Here is a 23,070-nt window from a genome sequence, read left to right as displayed (position 1 = left end):
CACTTTTGGATGTGATATTTTGAAGTACTCTGTCATACATAATTTTTTTTTGGACATGGCAGATGTGGAGTACATGGCTGGCGCAAGCTTTTCCCTATAGTACATGGCCGCAGACTTTTCCCTTTAGGGATGTTTGTGTGTCTATTGTAGATTTTGTATGTTCAGTTTGACTTTGTATGTAGATGTGTATTTGGACATATCAATGAGTTCTCTGGCTTCACTTTCAGATGTAATATTTTGAAGTACTATGTCATAAACATTTTTTTTTGGTTAGAATATGTTGCTGGTTTTAGACATTTTAACATCTTGAGACCCGGCGGAACGGGTCGCTAGCCCGTCGTAGACGAGTTAGGTTACTCGTATATATAGGGCTGCATGTGAAGGAGCCTGAGAAAATTGAGAACTCTCGAGGGGAGTGAGAGATGAGAGATGGCAAAATTCTTGAATTGTTGCCACCTTTTGCCTTATGGTGCTCGAGCTATACAATGTTGCCTTGTACGCACGCTCTGCTCCTCTCCCTCTCCCACTCCCACTCCCACTCCTACTCCTGAATGGGCTGGCCTTCAAGCATGGCGCTCCAGCCCCCTCGACGAGCGTCGTCTCTGGCCTCCTCAACGTAACTCCCAAGAATCATTCACTCCCTCCGATCACTCCCCCCTCCTCCCGCCCACCCTCCCTTCTTCCCTCGCAGAATGGGGCCTCCTCGTCCTCACTACCCCCGATCCCCTCGCTAAGGCTTCCATCACCCATCACGCCTTCCGTCTTTGGTCCGATGGGAAATTGCCTCTCGGAGTTGCTAAGGCCCCCGATAGGCCTGCCCGTTCGCCAAAACCCGTGCTGGTATGTCTGATTCTTTGCGTCAAAAGTTGAAAAGTGGGTCTCAATGTGGAGAAGCAGAGAACCTTGAATTATTCACGGAAAATGTACCATGCCCCTACTTTGTGGTGGGTAGATGACAGCTACATGGTTTTCGACCTTCACTTCAGCTATTGGTAAACAAGCATGTAATTTCATAACGTTTAAAGAATCCCTCCATATTTCTTAAGACGATATAGTTTCTTCTCTATTCCGCCAAATTTAATCCAGCAGTTCTCTAGCCCGTTAGGTGATGGAGAGAGAATTTTCTGGCAATGCCAAAACCTTTGTAAAAGGTGAAGACGTTTGAAATTGGAAGGGGGATGAGTTCCCCTTCATAGAATTTGACAACTACCTCAGATTCTGCATTAACCCAAAATACACATTATGATGGAGGTAAATGCAATGGGATCAGGAAGTGGGAGAGCCAAGATGGCAGTTCCCAAGCTTGAGCAATATCAAGAAAGGACACCATGAAGTAGAGTAACATTGGATATATTATAGTTTTAACTATATATACCTCGTGCTCATACCAAGCGAACCTAAAGAAGAGACGGCCCACACCTCGAGCACAAGCTAGGTGCACTAACAAAATGTGCGCATACACCATCAGCCCCCCCTTGGATGGTGCATCTACAATAGGACACCAAATCCTAGAGATTCGTAATCTCCAAACCATCTATAAGGGCAACGGAGGACAAATATGCTAGAATGGGATTCTGTGGAATTTCATTGGGAAATGGAAATAGCTTAGAATTGAGTCTCAGGCGACCTTCAATGCAAGTGATAACTTTCAGTCATCAACTAACCAACGGATCCCAAACCATGTAAGCCTAGGTTGTGTGCAAGCCAAGATGCTATTCTGTGTGTGTGAAATGTGACGCTTGCTTACTGAACATGCCTACCTTTGTAACCAGGCATCCATTGCTCTCTCACGATAACAAGCAAAAGTGAGAGAGAAGGAAACTTTCCTTTCTTTGACTATTTGCAAATGGTGATACAAGTGAGAAGACACAGTCTTTTGAGTGATGCGTTGGTGTCCGCTTTGAACACTGTTTGTGAAAGAAATATGTGATTCTCCTTCGTCTGGATTCCTATCTGGCTGTGAGCCTTCTGGATCGCTCCACGTGTCTGTTAGCCTGAATATACTAAGAGGGATGCACAATGTTTGTCCTCATAATTAGTGCTCTCTCTTATGGTGAGGAAACCATGGGCAAACAGGCAATGGTAGCAGACAGGCTACGGTTGTGAGCTCAGATCTTGTAAGAATGTGGGTCATGGGAAAATAAGTTGCCCATTAGCCTAGTGTGTAAGTGGCATCCACATATAGCTCCTTCACACGAGCATCCAATGTCAGCCTTGTGTGGTGTGTAAATTGTCTTGCTATCCCCAAGTGGACTATCCTTGCATGCTTACCTTGGCTCACAAACATGCCTTACTTTTATGCATGAAATCAGCTGGCTGATCCATTTGAACCTAGTAAGTCTCCAAAATAAGGCTGCTTCTTACATCCAGTTGCCATAGGGGCCATAGAAAGCATTGTTTTGACAGTGGTAAAAATTACAATTGGTGCAAAAGTCTTAGTAAAATCTACTTCCGCATCCTAGTAGTATCCTTTGCTGATAAGTCTTGCCACTTAATTATCAATGGACCCATTCACTTTCTTTTTGCAAATCCACTTGCATCGAACCACATTGTTTCCAAGCGAAAGATCAAGAACTTTCCAATTGTTGTTTTTGACTATGGCATCCATTTCCTGCTTACTAGCATTTTTTTAGTGCTCATGTTTGTTGCGCCCTGTTTTGCAACCTCATTATGCTCCTTTTGTCAGTTCTTGTATTTTGGCATCCTATTGTCTCTTTACCATTTAACAAATTTTGGGTTCTATCTAGCCTTGCTCTAGCTGCTGTTATTGCTGGATGCTGCTTTTGCCTTGGTGCTGGCTGAGCTACCTTCTTTTTGTTCCTCAAATTTGCCATTTTTTGGTGATCGAGATCTTGAGGATTCTCATCTTTTTGCATCTCATCTTCCCAAAATCGAGCGCATTGTTAGACTGCATGAAGACTTTCCTCTTTTGGAAGAGGAAAGTCTCTGCTCATTTGGAACTTCCATGTTTCAATGTGATGCAGGCTGTATGATTTGTTTTGCTATTGTAACCAAACTAGACTCCTCCATAGTCTCCATCTGCCATCAGGGAGGTCTTTGCTTGGTGCCTCTACATTTGCTTCTCAACACCTACTCCATCAATTGTGCGAAGGTTTCCATGTGCCTCAATGCTGGCTTTCTTGGACATTTGAACCAATTCTTTCTTGCCAATCTTGCAAGAAGCTCTTGATGTGACTTTGGTTACCTCGATTTGTTGGATTTTGGAAGGGCACCTCCACATTTGTGATCCCCCAAATGAGGAGAGCATGACATAGGTGTACCAGCCGAGGTCAGATGCCACATGGGCAGAGAGAGAGAGAGAGAGAGAGAGAGAGAGTCTGGCCTGTAATGCTGGTGGGAGAAAAATATTCCAAAACAGTCATAAGGCCCTAAAGATAGAAATCCATCAGTGTTTCCATATTTTGGCCTAACATCTTTCTTGCAGTTAACCTCAAGAGTTTAGTTATACAATTGGGTGCTTCTTCTAAGGGCTCTGTATTTCCCCTTGGCTTCTTTGGCTGCAACTTCATCTTTAATTCCCAAATAAGAAAAGAAGACACTCGGCCAATAATCAATAGCACCAATACTAGAGCACACGAGGCTCTAAAGTCTTCTCATTTATTTTTATTTTTTTCAAGAAAATTACTTCATTAAGTATGATTGAAAACCGCGAGAGCAAGCTCAAATGCGGAATACATCATGCTATGCATGAGGAAAAAGAAAACAGCTCAAAAGGAGCTAATAAAAATCCAAGGCGGAGGCTGAAACCTTGAGGGAGACTCAGAGAAGAAAGGGGATCCTCTCCAAACTCTGAAAAAAGTAACTCTCCTGGCAGTGGCTGCTTTGGAGGATCCCTGCATGCTCGCCCAGATGGCCATCATAGTGTGTACTGTGTCAGTTCAAATACTGGCCATAGTCTGAGAGGGGTGAACCTGGGTACCCTCCATCGCCTCTGTACACCTGGCTCTCCAAATATGCCAAGCTACAATGCTAGCCAGAATCTCCCATGAAGTGTGAGGCATGAGTAGCTCTGAAAGGACTAAAGGGAACATCCTGGAGGGAACAAGACTCCACTGAGTGTCACCGTACAATGAAAGCTGGATCTAGATCATGTCCCTCGAAGAACACCTGGGGGCCAGTAAGAGAGAACCATGCCATTGAACCCCAGGTCATATTGAAAGGTGCTGTATGAAAGATGCTGAAAATCCTAGCAACACCTTTCCAGATTGTCCTCGCTTGTCTGCACTCACAAAGGCAATGCTGTACTGACTCAACTGCTATGTGGCAATGAGGACAGGTAGGGTTTGCCCCGAATCTGGATCTCCACAGGTTCATTGCACTCCCTCCATGAATAGAAAGCCAAAAGAAAGAGTGATCTTTCTATTCCTGAGGGATTTCTATAGCCTATGCTAAAAGTTTTTCCGCACAACTGTAGAAATCTGAAAACTACCCCAATGAGGGGCTTTGGAGGGTCTCCAACCTCTACTGTTGAGCTGAAATGTCCGGGCATTTCTAACTGTATAACGAAAGAAGGGGATGCTCTTCTCTCGGTGCCCCTCATCAATCTATTCCCACTCCTCTGGGTCCCACTGTAGGAACCTAATAGGGGAACCACCATATAACCAGAGTCTCCAAGACCCCAGTGTTAGTAGAAGAGGATCGGGGTCAAGATACCACTGTGAGTCCGTGCCCCACTCCATGAAACCTGCGATCCTGACATGTAACCTCCAAAAGAATATCATCAGAAGATCTGGTAAGTCTGCCTCTTGACTGAACATCAAAGACAAAGACTAGGGTATCCTCATGTGCATCCGGTAGGGCAATAACCTGTAAAGGAATGCCCGTCCCTGAGAATGCTCCCCACCAAGTGGACTCTGTGATCGGCAAGTCATCTGTGTCTATCCACTCTGCCAAGAGTCTTTGATCCTCTGGAAGTCTCCTAAAGGCCTGCCAGGTGCCTACTGTAGAAGCAGGTCACCTCTACCATCTAGACCATTGCATATAGTGTGACACTCCAAGTGGCATGCCATGGTCATCCAATATCGAGTCATTCCACATGACTGGCTGCCTGTGAATTTCTTCACGAGAGGGGGTGGAACTCTGCGAAGAGTGTTTCTGAAGCTGCCCCAGGCTTTCAGAATAGCAGCCATGAGAGGGAAAGGGGGAGATTTGAGATGGGCTGAAGTAAAGATCCATCTGATGCTGTCCATCCAATCTCCCCTATGAGATGGAGTACAAGATTGAATGTTGCGTGAGAAGAAATCTTTCCAGGGTTCCTGTCCAGGCATCAATCCACATACTACGAACTTGCAGAGTAAGGCCATACACTGCAAGTTCGGGTCAATAATATTGAGACCTCCTCCTCCTGTGGGGAGAACGAGGGTCTCCCAAAGCCACCCTGGCTACAACATCTTAGGTGCCATATAAACCGCTCCATAGGAAGTTCCTGATGGGTCTCATGAGCTGAATGATACAACCTCTAGACCCGCACCAACAAGAGCAAACAAACTAGGCAGTGGCCAATAATACCTGGTTCACAACCACAACTCTAGATGTAAGGTCAAGTCTGGCAAAACTCTAAAAGATGAGTTTCCTCCTGATACTCTGAACACGAGAGCAAACTGATGTGCTCGAGAGATGCCCACCCCAACCTGGCATCCCAGATATCTAACGGAAATACCCCTTTGAATCCAAGTGAACCCTATGTCATTTCCCCAGTCTGGAGTGTCCTCATCATTGATCCAAAAGGCATTGGATTTGTTCCAATTAATGTGTGTACTTGCCACAATGCAAAACAAATCCAATGCCGTCTTGAATGAGGTTAGTGCCTGTGGAGTGGCATCCAAAAAAACAGCCGTATCATCTGCCAACTTTGTGAAAAACCATACTTTTTGAGAATGCAAATGTGTGCAATGCATGCAGAATTTGAATGCCAATTGGCCCTCCAATGGGGAAGAGCGCCCTCGTGAGAGTACATGTTTCTATTTCGACCTACATGCAAGGTGGGAGAGAGATGGCGGATGAATGCAATGTGGTAGAGAGAATGCTATGTGAGATTCACAATGAAAGGGTGATACCCTTCCATTAATGTCCCTTGAGATTACTCAAGTTCCATCTTCCCATTTACACCTACCCTTATCCTATGACCCATGCACCTACCATTCAATGCACTCTAATGCACCCTTTCCCTTTCCTATTGCCCCTAGGACCTAGACACGTGTGTGCACGTCTTTATTACTAATCATTGGCCATTGTTACATAGTTTTGGCGGTACTATTTACACCGCTTGATCGATCATAAATACAAACATATAACCGCACCGTCAAATTGGCGCCTAACAATAATAAGGTTCTAATGACTATTAATTAACTAATTAATTATTTCTCGTCATAACACTCCCTCCTGCTTGAATGAGCAGAAGTCCTCTTCTGGATTATTGCTTGTCTATTCCTCTTACGTGCACTTTCTCTTGTTACTTTTGCAATTGCAGCGTCTCTTTATAATCTGCGAGTATCTATGGAAAATCTGTAAAGAACTCTTCTTCCATCCATTGTGCATCACTAGCTGGCTGGTTTTTAAACTTCAATAAATACATATATCTCTTCTTTCCACGAGTACTTTTCTCTTTATGGTACACAATCTATTCCGGAGTAAGAACTTCAATCCCATCTTCAAGTTTAGGTTCTTCTTGATGCTGAGTATCCAAAAACACAAAAGTATCTCCATGGTATCTCTTCAAATTGCTCACATGAAAGATATTCTTCATACGCCAGTGGGCTGGTAATTTCAGCTCATACGCTCTGTATCTTTCTTTTGGATATAAAGCTGCTGAAATCTGAAATGGACCATAAAACTTCGGTGCTAACTGACATGTTTTGTACTTCCTCTCACTGACTTGATTCTTCTTTTATCAATCTTCAGTAAAACCCAATCATCCTCCTTGTAATAAACTTCTTTTCTTTTTTTATTGGCTGCCTTGGATTGTTGAACCTGGGCCTTCTTAATATGTTCTTTTACCTGCTCAATAACCTGTGACATATCCTCAGCAAACTGGTCAGCAGCAAAAATTCGCTCCCCCAAGTGTGTTATTGGAATGGGTAAACATTGCCCATAGATGATTTCAAATGGGGCTTTCTTGGTGGAAGTATGTACAATGTTATTATAAGCAAACTCTAACATGGGTAAGAACTCTGGCCACCTTCTAGGTTGGTCATGGACATAAGCTCGAAGTAAAGTAATTATGGTTTGATTGGCATTCTCACTTTGTCCATCTCCTTGAGGATGGAAGGCTGTAGTAAATTTCAGTTTGGTACCGAGATTCTCTAATAGGGCTGTCCAAAAGTTGCTAATGAAACGGCCATCATTATCGGATACAATAGATTTTGGTAACCCATGTAACCTAAAGATTTCCCTAATGAATAACCTTGCTGTTTCAGGAGCAGACAACTCCGTTTTACAGGGAATAAAATGAACCTGTTTACTCAGCCTATCTATAACAGTGAAAATCTGCTCAAACTGACCAACCTTTGGGAAACTTGACACAAAATCCATTGTAATGTGTTCCCACCTTTCAGAGGGAATAGGCAAACGCTGCAAAAGACCAGCAGTCTTACTTGTCAGATTTAATGCGTTGATATAAGTCACATTGTTGAATAAAGGTCGAAACTTCTTTGCGAAGTTTAGGCCAATGGAAGTACCTCTCAATATTGTCAATGGTGCCTCTAATGCCTCTATGTCCAGAATATGGACTCGCATGTAACTCACTCATGACTAGATACTGAAATGTTTTGGGTACACATATGGCACGTCTCAAAAATAAGTATCCATCCACGATGGAATAAGCCTCTAAACCCCCGACCTCATCACGCTGAATCTTCCCATAAATGTCAGCGAAGTCCTCATCTAAAGGATAAGCTTCAACCATTGCTCCTAATGATTTCTCCTTAATCACATAAATGTGATTAACTTGGGGCCGTTTACTCAAAGCATCAGCTACTAAATTCTCCTTTCTTGGCTGATATTCAATATTTAATTGCCCAAAGGATTGAATATATTCAACCCATTTGATTTGCCTTGAAGAAACAATGGGTTGAGAAAACAAGTGCTTGATACTTTGATGGTTAGTCTTAATCTTGAAAGCAGAACCATATAAATAATGCTTCCATAACTTTAAAGCATGAATGACCACCAGTAACTCCTTTTCATATGTGATATATTTCAATTCAGCCCCTTGAAGTTTTCTACTCTCATAAACAATGGGATGCCCTCCTTGCATCAACACTGCCCCAATCGAGGTACCACTCGCATCCGTACATACAACAAAGAACTCTTTGTCCATGTCCGGAAGTGTTAACACTGGTGTAGTGACCAATGTTCTCTTAAGTCCTCAAAAGCTACTTGATAAACCTCTCCCCACTCATACAAGGAATGCTTCTTCAACAAATCTGTTAGTGGAGAAGCAAGATGTGCAACATTCTTAATGAATCTGCGATAATAACTACACATCCCTAGGAAGGATCTCAGCTCATGTATATTTTTGGGTATTGGCCATTCAATTATGGCCTTGACCTTTTTAGGGTCAACCCGAATTCCCTCAGCAGACACAATGTGAACCAATTACTCTATTTCTGTCTTGAAGAACTCACTCTTCTTGGTATTTAGGAACAATCGATCCTTCCTTAGGAGCTCCATTACCTTAGCAAGGTTATCCTTATGCTCTTCCTCATTCTGGCTGAAAACTAAAATGTCGTCAAAGAAGACTATGACAAATTTTCCCAAGTAGGGTATTAAACCCTTCTCATTAGCCTACTAAAAGTGGCTGGAGCATCAGTTAGGCCAAAAGACATGACCAAAAACTCATAATGTCGAGAGTGCGAAAAGCAGTCTTATGTTCATCCCCAGCTTTCATCTGAAGTTGATGATAACCAGATTTTAAATCCAATTTGCTAAAAACTTTAGCACCTTTAAGCATATCCAATAAATCATCCACTCTTGGAATCGGATACTGGTTCCTTAATTGTAAGTTTATTCAAAGCACGGTAATCTATACACATACGATATGATCCATCCTTCTTCTTGACCAATAATACAGGTGCTCCAAATTGGTTAAATCAGGCCTTTTTGCAATAGATCTTCAATTTGTTTTTCTACCTCCTCCATTTCTATCCTGTTCATCCTGTATGGGGCTCTACATGGAGGAGAAGCTCCTAGCTCTAAGTCTATGGCATGATCATCTTCTCTCTCCATAGGCAATTTGAATGAGTCATCTCTTGAAAATTGATCCTCATAAGCTCTAAGGAACTCATTTCTCTTCTGATCTTTTGAGATATGAAGATCTCGTGAATCCCGTATATACACAAGATTACAATCTACCCCTCTTTTTACCAATCTTTTCGCTTGGGTAGGAGTAATCAATGGAATTATATACACGTCTCGATCCGCTACGATCTTTATGTTTTCATCCTTATGTACAAAGCAATAATGATGAGTATGAGAATGAATAGCGCCATGGTTTACCTAGAATCATGTCAACGTCTTGTAAAGGAGCTACTAGAAAATCCCTTTGATCTCTATATTTTTGTATACGAAAAGGAATATTCCATACTATGAATGTGTCTTCTTCATTGTGTCCCCTAAAAGCTCCTGAGAGCATAGGTTCTGGTTTAAGATGGAGTAATTTTACCAATCTATCACTCACTAAGTCACAATTACATCCACCGTCTAGGAGAACGACTTTTCTCTGTCCATTCATGAATCCATACACCTTAAAAGGATCATGAGGCCCAAAGGTATTGGTTGAATGGACAGCATTCACTATTGGCTCAATAGTCACGGTAGATTTCGAGGGTGACAAGGTAGAAGCCTCACCCTCCTGCTTGGATGCCTTGGATTTTCCTTTTATTGAATTCGTCTTGGCAATCTTAGCCAAGAGAACGGGGCACTTATGCCATACGTGCCTTGGCTTATGTTTCTTACACCCGAAACATTTTCCTTCGTTAATCAACTTCCTCTTCTCTTCTCCGTCATAGAAGGAAATGGTACTCCTCCAGGACGTGATTGGCTGTTCACATTTTTTACAAGAGCTTTACCCTTTCCTTTATTATTCTTAAACCGGTTTGGTTTCCTAAAAGTGGGTATATTGTTGGTCTTAGATGATGACCCACCCTCCTTATTGAAGGGTTTATGAGGATTCAATTTCCTCTCGGCTATTTCAGTCAGCTTAGTGAGGTCCTTAACCGTGGTTGGGTTAAACATTTCAACCTCGTACCTTACTTTTGGGCTTAAGGCTGCTAAATACTTCTTTCTCCTATCTTCCTTACTCTTTTCGGGTAACTCTAGAGAGAGTTTCCAAAATCTGGCTGTAAAATCTGCATTACTCTCATTATCGAATTGCCTAAACCTCTCCCAACTAAAGGTTAGGTTCTCTTCATGCCTCGGTGGCATGAAAGTGGCTTTCAGTTGCTCCACGAACTTAGCCCATTCATGAATAGGCTCTTTTCCTGTTTGTGACAAAGACCACCACATTAGAGCATTCTTCTGCAGATGCAATGTGGCAAGAGCAAGCTTCTCTTGCTTGGTCTTGTCTTGATGGGCAAAGTATAGCTCAAAATGGCGAATCCAATTGAGGATTTTGTCAGCCTCCCTTGCCCCATCATATTTGGGGAAAACTCAATTCTCTCTTGCGGTTGGAATTTGGACCTCTTAGAAGGGGTACTCAACTCTTCATCCACAAAGTTTAAAGTCCTCTTAGTCCCTAATCTTGTCATAATGGATTGCTCAATCATATTGCTAAGCTGGAAAATCAGCTTATCAACAGGAGTCTCCTCTCTTCCTCTTGCACTTGGATTATAATCCATGTGTGCTGGGTTTTGAGTTGAAGGCGTAAACTCATCACCTTGTTCTTGGTTGGTCTCATTTCTTCTTTCATTACGAAAGGAGAACTCCCTATCAAGAGGTTTTTGAAGGAGAGACTGCTGTAAATCTATTTGTGGGTTATCATGCTCAAGATGTGTAACTCTCACCTAATCCATCCTCTTCAGGAGGGGGTGAAGGTGTTCTTTCTCTCTCTCCTTGGATTTATGTAGGAAAAGGAATAAGTTCATTGTTATATCTCCCATACCCTTCCATTCTTTCCTTTTAGTAATACAAGAAAGAAAAGAAAGAAATTTTATTAGAGTCTTCAGAAGACCGATGGGTCTATGAGACTGAAAAAAACCTGATACAAATCACAGTAAGGGTGGAGCTACTGAAACGAGCATCATCACCCGTGCTGAACCCTAAGTCTGATCATACATAATCAAATACATCTGGATGTAACATGAAAAGAAAAGGACTGAAGCGGAGCAGAATCCTCCGTATGTCATGTCGCCCTGGCTGGTGCATAGCCGATGATGGGACGCTGGCACCCATCAAGGGGTGCCGTGTGTCTCGGTCTCTTGGACGAGGCTCGATACAAGACCAGAGCCACCGTGACTCTCGTGGGACGTATCCCGGGTCTAAACAATGACGGGAGGTCTCCCAGAGTGATTTGTGTGTCCCCTCGATGTCTCGTGTGTCGTGCTACGGTTGTCGGGTCCGGGTCTCTATCACGTCTGTGGCTAGAGACTGAATGATCAATGTCACTCGATGGGAAGAACTCTGTGATCCTGCTCTGAGAGGTGTTTGATGATGTGGCCAAGCCCCGTCGCCTGAGTAAGTACTCTCTATGTCGGACCCCCTCGTGAGTGAAGGCCGCGAGGCATCTCTGATCTGGGTAGGCGAGGAGTCTGGAAAGGAGCCCGGAGCCGTCTCTGAAGAGGCAGTGGTAGCGACCTCGGATCTCGTAGTACACTGGGCACCTGAAAATAAAATGCTCCTCCGACTCAACCTCCTGATAGTCGCACAATATGCATAAGCGATGCTCCCTAGGAATCCCCTTTGCTCTGCCGCTCTTCATGTGGAGGCGGTGTGATGATACTTGAAACTGTCCGATGGAGATCCATAGTGAGTGAGGCATATGAAGCTTAGTGTATCTCGGTGGTGTGATGAATCCCTTCTCCGAAATACGAAGACAGTAATCTTTGTAGAAACTCAGCTTCACTGGAAGCTCCCTCGGCTCCAACCAGGTCCTAAAGGTGTGTAGCTGCAGGAGATCCTCTCGAATGACTTGGTTGGTGTGTGGCCCAATTGGGATGGTGGGTAGGAGTACTGGAGGGGCATCTAAACTGTACTGAAAAGGAGGTATCATATCGATGTGGAACCCTAGTCTCACAAACCATTTGTGAGTCCGTGCATACCAGCATCGCTCGTCTCCCTCTGCTGCCAACCTCATGGAGGAATCAAGAGCCAACCATGGCAACCTTTGTCTCCCTGATGTGCAGTCCCCATATGATCTAACCTGGTGTAGATATGTGATGGTTTGAAAGGTTGCATCTAGCTGGAGTGGAGAAGCACCAAACTCGGCTTGAATGATGTGATGTGGTATTGACAGTTTCCCCCGGATCATCCGTGAGAGCATGAGGATCTGCAGGTGCTCCACCCGTGTCCACTCTATCTTTGACATGTCAGGCCCCCAACAAGGGCTGCCATACATACCGGCTGGTCAGACCAAGGAGTCGAAGAGAAGAGCCTTGGTCCGAGGGTCCCGGAAGTGGGAGTGAAAGCATTGTCTCTCTAGCTGAGCCAGTGAGGCGTATCCCTTGCTCAGTCTGGCCTGCATCGCTGGTCTCATCGTGAAGATCGGGCTGGAGAAGATGACCCCCAAGTAAGTGTATGAGGATACGATCTCAACTGGTGACCCACCAAAAGTAAAAGTAACCTGCTTCCGTTGCATGTTTGCTCGAGAGGTGTTAAAGATCATGACCTTGGTCTTGCCAAGGTTGACCTCAAAATCATGGGATAAACAAAAAGCCTGCAGTGCATCCAGGTGTTGCTGGCGCTTCTCGGGTGTGGACGACAAGAGTGCCACGTCATCTGCATAAAGAAGAATCCTGATGATGATCCCGGCAAGTGAGCAACTGGTCCCTCCGAACGCCCCCATGAAAGTCTCAAGTTGATCGATGTAGAGGCCAAACGGTGATAAGGGACAACCTTGTTTGACCCCTATGGTACTCAGGATCTCATCTGTCCAACCTGTGCCTGTCCGAACTCGGCCTGAGACTCTCTCATACAATGCCATGACTGGCTAGATGATCTCTTGATCAAATCCCAGTGTCTGTAGGTGTGTGATGAGACGAGCTCGAGATACTGTGTCAAAGGCTTTGTGGAAATCCACAAAGCAACAATATACCCTCTCCTTCCGTGATCTGGCCTTCTCAATGACAATCCTGAGTGTGAGTATGTGATCGATAGTCTCATGGTCTCGCCTGAAACCGGCCTCGCCCTTTGCTTTGAGCCCTCTCATCTCTGCGAACAGGCTGACCGATGCATCCAATACAGCTGCATAGATCTTGGACATCACATGTCCAATCATGATAGTCCTGTAGTTACTCGGGTCCATGGGATCCCCTGCCTTGTGGATGGGGGTGATGGTGTTGAGTGTCCAGGTGCGGGGGAAGCCAAGGCAAACAGCGTCATTGAATAGCTTTGCTAGGATCAGGGCTAACGTGTCGATCCCATATGCGATAAACTCAGTGCATAGCCCCTCGTGATCCTTAGCTCGGCCATTGTGCAGTTTCAATGTCGCGTCCTTGACTCCTCCTCTGGTGAACAACGTGCAAGTGGTGGGGCGAGGTGTGTGTATGAGATTTGGAGTGGGCTGGTGTGGGACATCATAAAGATGGTGTGCATACGTGTGCCAGACTCTCGTGTCGGTGAGGGGTGATAGGGACCTACACTCAAGGAGTCTCCGCAAAAAATCCTTAGAGTTGCTGCTGTACAAGATGTGCAGTAGCTCCTCCTCATTTTGACGAAGAAATGCCTGCTTCTTTCGACGTACGAGACGTCGATACTTGCGTACCGTGTCTGGTGTGTTCGGGAGGTGACATCTGGTTTCAAGTTGGAGCTGTCGGTGATAAGCCTTGCACTCCGCATCGTACCAATTGTTGCAGGGTACAGAACCAAGAGGTGGTGGTCTAGTGGACCGTGTGGTGTGGGGAAAGATTTGGAGGGCAGCCTCGTGGAGTGTGCGACTAATCAGGGCAGCACGGTCCTCTATGAGTGGTATGTGATCGATGTAGGTTAGGAGTCTGTTTAGGCATCCAGAGTAGGCCGATGAGAGACTGTGATCAAAGTGTATGTTGTGGTAGGTGTCGTGCTTCCTATGTGGTGTGTGTGGTGTGGCTAAGCGTGGGGTGGCGATAGTGAAGAATATGTATGTGTGATCAGCTCCTGGAGGGAGTGGTGCTACGATGAAGTCAGTGATACATGAAGTGAAGGTAGGGGATCCCATGATGTAATCTACTACACTAGTGTCCCCCCCGTGTGGGAAGCAAGTAAAACCACCTGAGGAGGGTCATAGGTCGAGCCCGTTGTAGATGATGAGATCATGCATTCTGCCCAGATCAAGGAGCGCGTGTCCATATGGTGTAACATGCCCGTGTCGGTCCGATGAGGTCCTGGTCATACGTGCTTCGTCTAGGTCCATGTCTGGTAGCATGATAGAGTCATCTCGGAAGTCTGGGAGTGGTGCCTAGTGCGTGCTCGTCCTGGCGTTGAAGTCCCTAACGAGAACTTTCCCGCAGGCTGAAAGGTCTGGGATATCCTGATGTAAGGGTGCATATGGCGATGTCTCACCCTCCTCTCGTTCCACTCTGGCGAAGTGGGATGTGTTTGGTGGGAAGTAGCATATTGCTATGAAAAGGTCACGGGTGTCTGTGCGTCGGATCCGGATCCACATGAATCAGGAGTGTGCGTCCTTCCTCTCAATGGAGATGGCTCCGAGGAAAGACCTATACAATACTGTGACCCCACGTGATCCTCGGACGACTCCTGTATCCCTCGTCTCATCCCTGAAGGTTGACTCCCATGTGTAGCCACTGACTATCTGTAGTGGACGCTTTGGGCTCTGGTGTGTCTTTGTGTAAAAGACTGTCTCGTCGTGTATAAGACTCCGAGAAGTTCCCTGGGTCTGACCATAAGGTACCATTACAGTTCCAAATGGTGCAGTCTAGGTCTCGAAAACCTGAGTCTCATAGGCCCCGTCCCTCTAGGAGGTACGGGTGAGCCCGACGGGTGCCGGTCAACAACTTACCATCTCGGACCACGGCCCGTTTCCCCTCCTTGCGGGAACATCCCGCTGCTGCAGAAGAACTCGTCTCTCCTCAATCTGTAGTGGTGTCAAATCCTCGTCCATGGATAGGGTGGGATGCTCTCGTGGAGAGGCTCGGCGTCGGAGTGTCGCTAGTCGAGCATGTGAATCTCTGAAGCGAATGACTAGGGGCAGCTCTCAGTTGGGATCTCTCCCAACACGCCATGCTCCCTCTATGCCATGGTCGGGGACTCCCATGGTGGTGGTCACAAAGGTGATCGCCTCCTCCATGGGCGTCGTAGTGGTGCTGGTGCTGTCTCGCGTGATCCCTCGTATCCGGATGTTGAGGGCCTTCGAAGCCCTCTGCTGTTGCTCTTGTATGGCGGCTGAAACGATTGCCTTTGCGGGCTCCCGTTTCGCCACGTCCACGCATCTAATCGTTTCTGCTACAGCCGACTGTATCGTGGCTATCTGTGCCTCCATCTCTATGACTGGGGTCCCTCCAGGCGTTGCTCTGAGGGTCCCGAGCTCCTCTCGAAGCTGTGATGTCGTGTCTGAGTCCCTGGATAAGGGTGCCCTGCTCGTGTATAATGTGGGCCCGCTCTTGGGTGTATCGGGCTTGCTCCTGGGTGTAATGTGTCAGCTCTGCCTGACGGGCCCGGATGCTGTGTATCTCAGCCAATAGGGAGTCCCAAGCATCTGGCGGGAGCCTAAGATGTCCTGGTCCAGGTGGGAACTGGATCTCGAGAGGGGTTGGAATGAAGGTGGGCTGCTGAGGTTGTACTGAGGGTGGGGACAACATGATTTGGGTGGGGGAGTGATATGTAGGAGTAGCGAGAGCGGACGAGGTGATGAAGGGTGGCTGACTGAGAGGTAGAGGTGATACGAGGGGAAAGTATTGTGGAGCTGTGGCTAGTGGGGCCAGTGGTGAGGCTACTGGAGAGGAGACCTGTGATAATGATGCAAGAGAGGGGGAGGAGAGAGGTGGCGTAGATGATGAGGCGGATGATGGTGGTGAAATAGTGGTGGTAACCATAGAGGTCGAGGATGTGGTGAGTGGCATGGGCTTTGGGTGGGCTCCTTTCCTTTGGGCTGCGGTGCTGTCCACTGTCAAACCGCTCCGGTTGCTGCGTTTGTTGAAGTCCTTGAGATTGAGTTGCTTTTGTGTTTTCGCCTTGTCACCGTTCCCCTTCCCCATCTCCATGCGTATGCAGATTTGGATTGAAGGGTCTCCTGCCTAGTCTCCTGTCCTCATTCTCCTGTTCCCTTCATTATGGGGGAAATAGCAGTGGGCAAAGAAGGGATTGTAGGAGTTCGAAGCTGCTTTTGAAAAAAAAAAAAGGGTCAGAGCTGAGAGCGGGGTTTTTTTTTTTTGGGGAAAAAAAAAACAAAAAAAATTGGGGGGGGGGGTGGTTAGCGGAGGGGGTAGAGAGGGGTAGCGGGGGGGTAGTGGTGGGGGTAGCGGGGGGGTAGCAGAGGGGGTAGCGGGGGGGTAGCAAAGGGGGTAGCGAGCGGAAGCGGGGGTAGTGGAGGGGGTTAGCGAGGGGGTAGCAGAGGCAGCGGGGGGGTAGCGGGGGTAGCAGAGGGCGTTAGCGAGGGGTAGCGGAGGGTGTAGCAGAGTTAGCGGGAGGGGGTAGCAGAGGTAGTGAGAGGGGTAGCGAGGGGGTAGCAAAGGTAGTGGGAGGGGGTAGCAGGAGGGGTAGCAGAGGTAGCGGGAGGAGGTAGCGAGAGGGGTAGCGAGGGGGTAGCAGAGGTAGCGGGAGGGGGTAGCGAGCGAGAGAGAGAGAGAGAGAGAGAGAGAGAGAGAGAGAAGGCTAGGGAGGGAGGGAGGGAGAGAGATTGGAGGTGGAAGAAGCCGAGAGAAAATGACTAGCTGTAATTTCAAAAAAAGGGGTTTATTTTTAAGTTTTGTAGAGTTGGTGGTACTTATCCGACTCCCACTTTGTGTTGAGAAGACACTTAAAATGACCTGCTCTTCCTTCTCTTTTAAGCTTTTCTTCTTTTATTTCTGCTGTAAACTGGTACGCTCCATTTGGGCTACTTGTTTTGAGCGGATTGGAGCTCTAGATACCGTTATAGGGGATACTTGATGGGTGGATCACCCCCTTAGAATCTTGTTCCGATCTGACTTTCCGTTGGGGAGAACGGGGGGGGTCCCTTTTCCTCACGGTTTAAGGATTTTAAGGGTGCATTCACACAGGGAGGGGGGCGTTCACCGTTCAAGACCAAAAATTTTCAGAAAAATCCCTTACCTCAAGAATTCAGGATTGGCCAAGGAGATGTTTGCAACCCGAGAATTATGCTGTGTGCATAGTGGACTGTTGTGCACAGCGCATGCGTGCGTCCCGTCCAAATTTCCTTGTCTCGTGTGCGTTCCTTGGTCGCGCACGTCTTCTTCTGCTACGTAACATTCCTGGTCGTGTTTTATCTTGCACCTTCTTCTGCGGCTTCCGTGCCTACTCCCGACGCCTGTTGTGCTTCTCTTCCGTCGTGCATGGCTATCGCGGATCGTGCCTCCCCCTAGTGCTTCCGTCACGATTCTGTGCGTTCCTCTCGCCCTCTTCTCGTCCCGGTCGTGGACTGTCACCGCTCTGATACCAAATGTGAAAAACCAGACTTTTCGAGAATGCAAATGTGTGCAATGCATGCAGAATTCGAATGCCAATTGGCCCTCCAATGGGGAAGAGTGCCCTCATGAGAGTACGTGTTTCTATTTCGACCTACATGCAAGGTGGGAGAGAGATGGCGGATGAATGCAATGTGGTAGAGAGAATGCTACGTGAGATTCACAATGAAAGGGTGATACCCTTTCATTAATGTCCCTTGAGATCACTCAAGTTCCATCTTCCCATTTACACCTACCCTTATCCTATGACCCATGCGCCTACCATTCAATGCACTCTAATGCACCCTTTCCCTTTCCTATTGCCCCTAGGACCTAGACATTTGTGTGCACATCTTTATTACTAATCATTGGCCAATGTTACATAGTTTTGGCGGTACTATTTACACCGCTTGATTGATCATAAATACAAACATATAACCGCACCTTCAACTTGGCGCCCAACAATAATAAGGTTCTAATGACTATTAATTAACTAAATAATCATTTCTCTTGTCATGACAAACTCACTGTCTAAGAGCTCATCCTTCTGCCTTAATGGAAGCCTGAGCCCTACAATATCAGCTTGAGCTCTAATGTAATAGCTCATAGCTCAGCCACAAATAAGAATATAAAGGGTGCTAGAGGGCATCCCTGGCGGACTGATCTGGTAATCTCAAACCTATTTCCCGAGACTCCACCAATAAGAACCTCCGCGGAGTGTGAAGCTGGAGGAGGTCTAACCATATGATACGGTTGATCTCATCTCACAGGATCAACTCAGGAGGTGCATCCATGCTGTACTGAAAGGGGGGAAGCCTGTTTATCTGGATACCGTGCCTGGCAAGCCATGTAGATATGTGTGCATACCATGTGTCTGCCCCGCTCTCTAATAGGGTCGGGCCCTTGCCTTGATTGGAGGGCCAAAGCCCTAGAAGTGTGGGCCAAAGGGCCCCGGTTTGAGAGCCCTTAAAGAGCTGGACCAGCAGCAGACTGGTCGGCCAGCCTGGTCGGCAAGTATGAAGCTGCCTGGTTGGTTTTCTTTCCAGCCCCTTGGGGGCTATATAAAGGGGCCATTGTGCCCTCACTAATCATCCCACAGCTTAGTAGAAAGAGGAGCAGACATGAGCAGCCTGAAGGCATTCCCTTTGGCTTCATCTTGGAGGTAAAGGAGAGTTGAAGGTGTGCTGTAGACTGAGCTTCCTAGGGGCTGGACCTTGGTTGGCTTTTAGGGCAGCAAGGTGTTGTGATCTGGACGGAGAGTCTACATATGCTCGAGGTGGAGCATGCAGGCTCGAGTCTAGAGATATCCGGTAGATAGTAGAAGTACCTTGTGGTAAAAGATCAGAGGACCACACCATTGGTTGGACTCTGGATCTCTCTCTTTTGTATTGTGTCCATAACTTTGGACGAAAATATATTATTTTGGTGGTTTCTATATCTGGCTGGCTCATTGTTTATTGATGAGTCTGCACATCTATGTGATGCACATTAAGCATAGTTACTACAAACACGTTTGATTGATTTACCAAACATTTGGAAACGTTTGAAAAAGGGACGTTTGGAAACTTCAATCAAACTTTGCTTTGCATGCACAAGTTTGAAAAATTTCGAACGTTTGAAAATGTTTGAAAAACCCCACGTTTGGAAAAGACCCTAAGTCTTAAACTATGAAGATTTTGCCTCTTTTTTCATGCCCATTTTGATACCCATACCCGCACGATGGCATCCATACCTCCTACGTTGAAAGCAACAGCTCTACCTCCAAGGTCGTGACGTTTGTTGCTCTCTTGTCCCTAGGGTTGGATGGTGCAGTCTACTCTAGCTTTTAGATGCTAGCTACTAGCTCCCAGCTATTTAGTAGCTAGTTAGTAGTTCCTAGCCTTGACATTGATGCTTGGGTACACCATCGCTTGCAGCTAGCAAGTTCTAACTTCTAAGCTGTTTTTTGAGAAAAAAGGTTTCGTTTTTAACTTTGTAACGTTGTTTTCAATTTATGGGCCTAGGCTCCAAGTTCCAAGATTTGTAGTTCAACTCTTTGAGAGTCAAAACTCAAAATGTGACTGGTTGGGAGGCATTTGATATCACTGCGGATTTGCAGAGGTGCTTCTGGAGGAGACTCTGGAAATCCCACAGGAATAGAAAGATCACTCTTTTCTTTTGGCTTTCTATCCATGGTGGGATTGCAGTGAACCTTTGGAGATCCAGATTCGGAGCTGACCCTACTTGCCCTCGTTGCCTCTTTGCTTTGGAGACGATTCAGCATTGCTTATGGAATTGCAGACAGGCGAGGATGATTTGGATGGGGGTAGCCAGGATTTTCAGTCACTTTGTGCACTCCCCATTCTTTATGACATGGGGCTCAGTGGCTTGGCTTTCTCGTACTGGGCCTCAAGCCTTTTATGAGAGACAATTTTTCTTCTCGGGCCATTTCGATTTGACGTCATCAGGTTGAGTCTTGTTCTTTGGATGTGGTACCACACCTTCCTTTTGCAGCAGTACATGCCTTTGTGGATACCTCTTGGGAGATATCGGTGAGCATAGCAGCCAGGCATATCTGGAGAGCCAGATGCATAGAGGGATTGGAGGGAACTCAGGCTCATCCCACGCACACATTGGCCAGTATTTGGACAGACACCATATATACTTTGATGGCCGTATGGACGAGCATGCAGGGAGACTCCCGTGCAGCCTCAGCTAGGAGGGCTTCTTTCTTCAGAGAATGGAAGGATTCTCCTTTCTTCTTTGAGACTCTTACAGAGTTGAGGTGGCACTTTCAGCCTCAGCCTTGGTTGTTTTCCACCTCATTTTGAGGGGGTTTATTTATCCTCATGGTTACATGATGTATTCCGCTTTGAGCTTGCTCTTGCGGGTTTTTTCTCTTACTTAATAGATGAAAATAGCCCCATGAAAGGAGTATAGCTCAAACTCAAGGAGTTTGATCCCCAAATATTTCAAAGCAAAAGACCCCACACACATTGTGTGAGCTCTTGGGCTATTCTATCAGTCTTCCCTTGTGCGTACCCTTTGTTGGTCGATTTCTAACAATCTGTGCCATCATACTCTTCATCCAAATCTCCTCCTTGAGGATCATGGCTCCAAGCTTCTCGAAAGTGATTGGCCTGTTCTTTTGACTCGTTGAAACTGGCCGCTAGATAACTAAAGGGCAGTAGTCCACAACTTATTTGTCATTCACATTCATTACAGCCATAATGCATCACATTCAGCCACTTCGTTTTAGTTAGAACCACTGAGAAATAAACTTTAAGACACTAGAAGGGAGGCTAGAGTGCCCCTACTCAAGATACCATATAAAAAGGACAGATTGGCCCCAAATGCCGCCCCTTTCGGTATTTCTTTATTACTTCTATTTATGGAAGGTACTCTTTACAACAAGGGCTCACCCTCGTACTTTGCTTCAATAACACTTCCACTGCTCTAGCCAATTCGTGGCTTCAATAGGCATCCAGATTCCATATCCAAGTACAAACTAGTACCCAATTGCCAAGCCAAGGCGAAGGCATTCCAAAGTGCCTGTGACCAAATGAAAGCTTACTAATGCATTCCACAAGGCATCTAGTTGCAAAAGAGTGTTTGGCAGTCCCAAAAGTCAAAGGTCCAGCCTCTCAGGGCAACAGAGCAACATCACAAATCCCAGAAACGCACAAGTGACCTCAAGGCAAGATGAAATCACAAAACTGACCCTCTGGCACGAATTTCAGCACACCCTCTTTGTCTAGGAATCTATTGACAGCTCAAATTTGCGAGGGGAGGATTTCGAATAACAAAGAAGAAACAAATAAAGAGCATACAAAGGGAGGTCAGAACTTCTGTACCCGCTGTCCATGGAAGAGGGGCGACCTCTAACCTTGCACCTATCCTCTATCCAAGCCCCTAGCGAAGCACAGTTGACCTTCAGCCACAAGAGAGTTGGAAAATAGCAGCGAATGGATTCGAACCAGCTTATCCACACAGCAAGAAGGCAGCAGCAGAAATCAGCAGCCTAGAAGAAGAGAGGAGCAGAAATCGGCAGCTTGGAAGGGGGAAGAGCAAGATTCGGGCGCGAAAAATAATCACAGGCAGGAGAGAAGGCGTGGAAATGATCACGGGCCGGCGAGAAGAGCCACTCAGCCACAACATAGAGAGAAAAGGAATGCATGCAAGCACATGCAATGCCTGGACTGCCACGTGGCCAATTACCTTGCCACCTTGTTAATGCCTCTAACCCACTCTTTTTTATCGCACTTGTTCCTTGCCTTAGGCCTAACTTTCGGTCACAATTATTCCTTGCCTTGTGCCTACTAACATTTGGGCTGAGTAAATGTGCCTAGACCTAGACCCCACTTTCACATTAGTTCCTAGGGTTTTTAAGGAGTTTTCATTTCCCCTAGGCTAGTCCCCCAAAGCCAAGGTAGTCATGGTTTATTTGCATACAAAAATCACGTCCCCATGACATACCCCCCCTCTTGAGACATCAAACTATGTACTTTGCTGCTGAAAATAACAGCAAATAAACAATAATGAAATAGGCATGAATAGCTCATACCACAATGTGCATCGTCTGTAATATACAACTGGCAATGAACATATGGTCCAAGAGAGCGCGCGAGTCCATCCATATCATGCATCATCTCTGTGGAGTGACTAGTACACTCATCATAGAGGTCCCATGGCAGAAATACTGTCAGCAATCAGTACCTCGGGTGAGACATGTAGTGGAACCAAGCGACCTCTAGATACTTGAGCTTGTCTGTCCTGAGGGAGTGGAGGTGCTGCCCCCCTCTTGAGCATTAGGCAATGCTCCAGACCTCTGCTCTGCTGAGTTTGAACGAGCCTCAACTGCAGTGGGCTCAAGATGACATGCTTCCAGGTAGAGCTGCAATAACTCATGTGAATCAGCTAGCTCACCTTCCTCCACCCCCTTCGCATCTAGTACATAATAATTCTAGAACTTCACCAGATGGCAATGGGAAACTCAAACTCTAACCTTTCTTTATGTGCCAAGCTTTGCTTTGGGATAGAGATCTCATCCTCTTCTTCCACTTTGTTAGAAATCGACCAATAGAGGGTACGCACAGCGTAAGACTGATAGAATAGCCTAGGAGCTCACACAGTGTGTGTGTGGGAGTGTGGAATCACGAACTTCTTAAACTTATGTGCATAGGATAGATGTGCAGACTAAAGAGAAGATCCAGAGTCCCACCAATGGTGCGGTCCTCTGATCTTACCACAAGGTCCTTCTCTTATCTGCCGGTTATCTCTAAACTTGATTCCGCGTACTCTACCTCGAGCGTCTGTAGAC

General features: G+C 46.2%; 1 protein-coding gene across 1 annotated transcript in view; it reads left to right on the top strand.

The window, feature by feature from the left end:
* Positions 1–423: 423 nt before the first annotated feature.
* LOC147896665 (diiron containing four-helix bundle family ferritin protein, putative (Protein of unknown function DUF455)) overlaps positions 424–23,070 on the top strand; it is a 122,428-nt gene continuing 99,781 nt past the window's right edge. Inside the window, exon 1 of the mRNA XM_087381985.1 lies at positions 424–840. Within this exon, the coding sequence (XP_087238111.1) occupies positions 430–840 (411 nt within the window). The 5' untranslated portion in view covers positions 424–429. The remainder of the gene's footprint in view (positions 841–23,070) is intronic.

The sequence above is a fragment of the Dipteris shenzhenensis genome, chromosome 11 (genome assembly GCF_047967505.1).
Source record: "Dipteris shenzhenensis isolate YYH24624 ecotype China chromosome 11, Dip_SZ_1.0, whole genome shotgun sequence".
Classification (NCBI taxonomy): Eukaryota; Viridiplantae; Streptophyta; class Polypodiopsida; order Gleicheniales; family Dipteridaceae; genus Dipteris; species Dipteris shenzhenensis.
The sequence above is the reverse complement of the archived record's forward strand: the minus strand, read 5'-3'. Positions and strand labels throughout refer to the sequence as shown.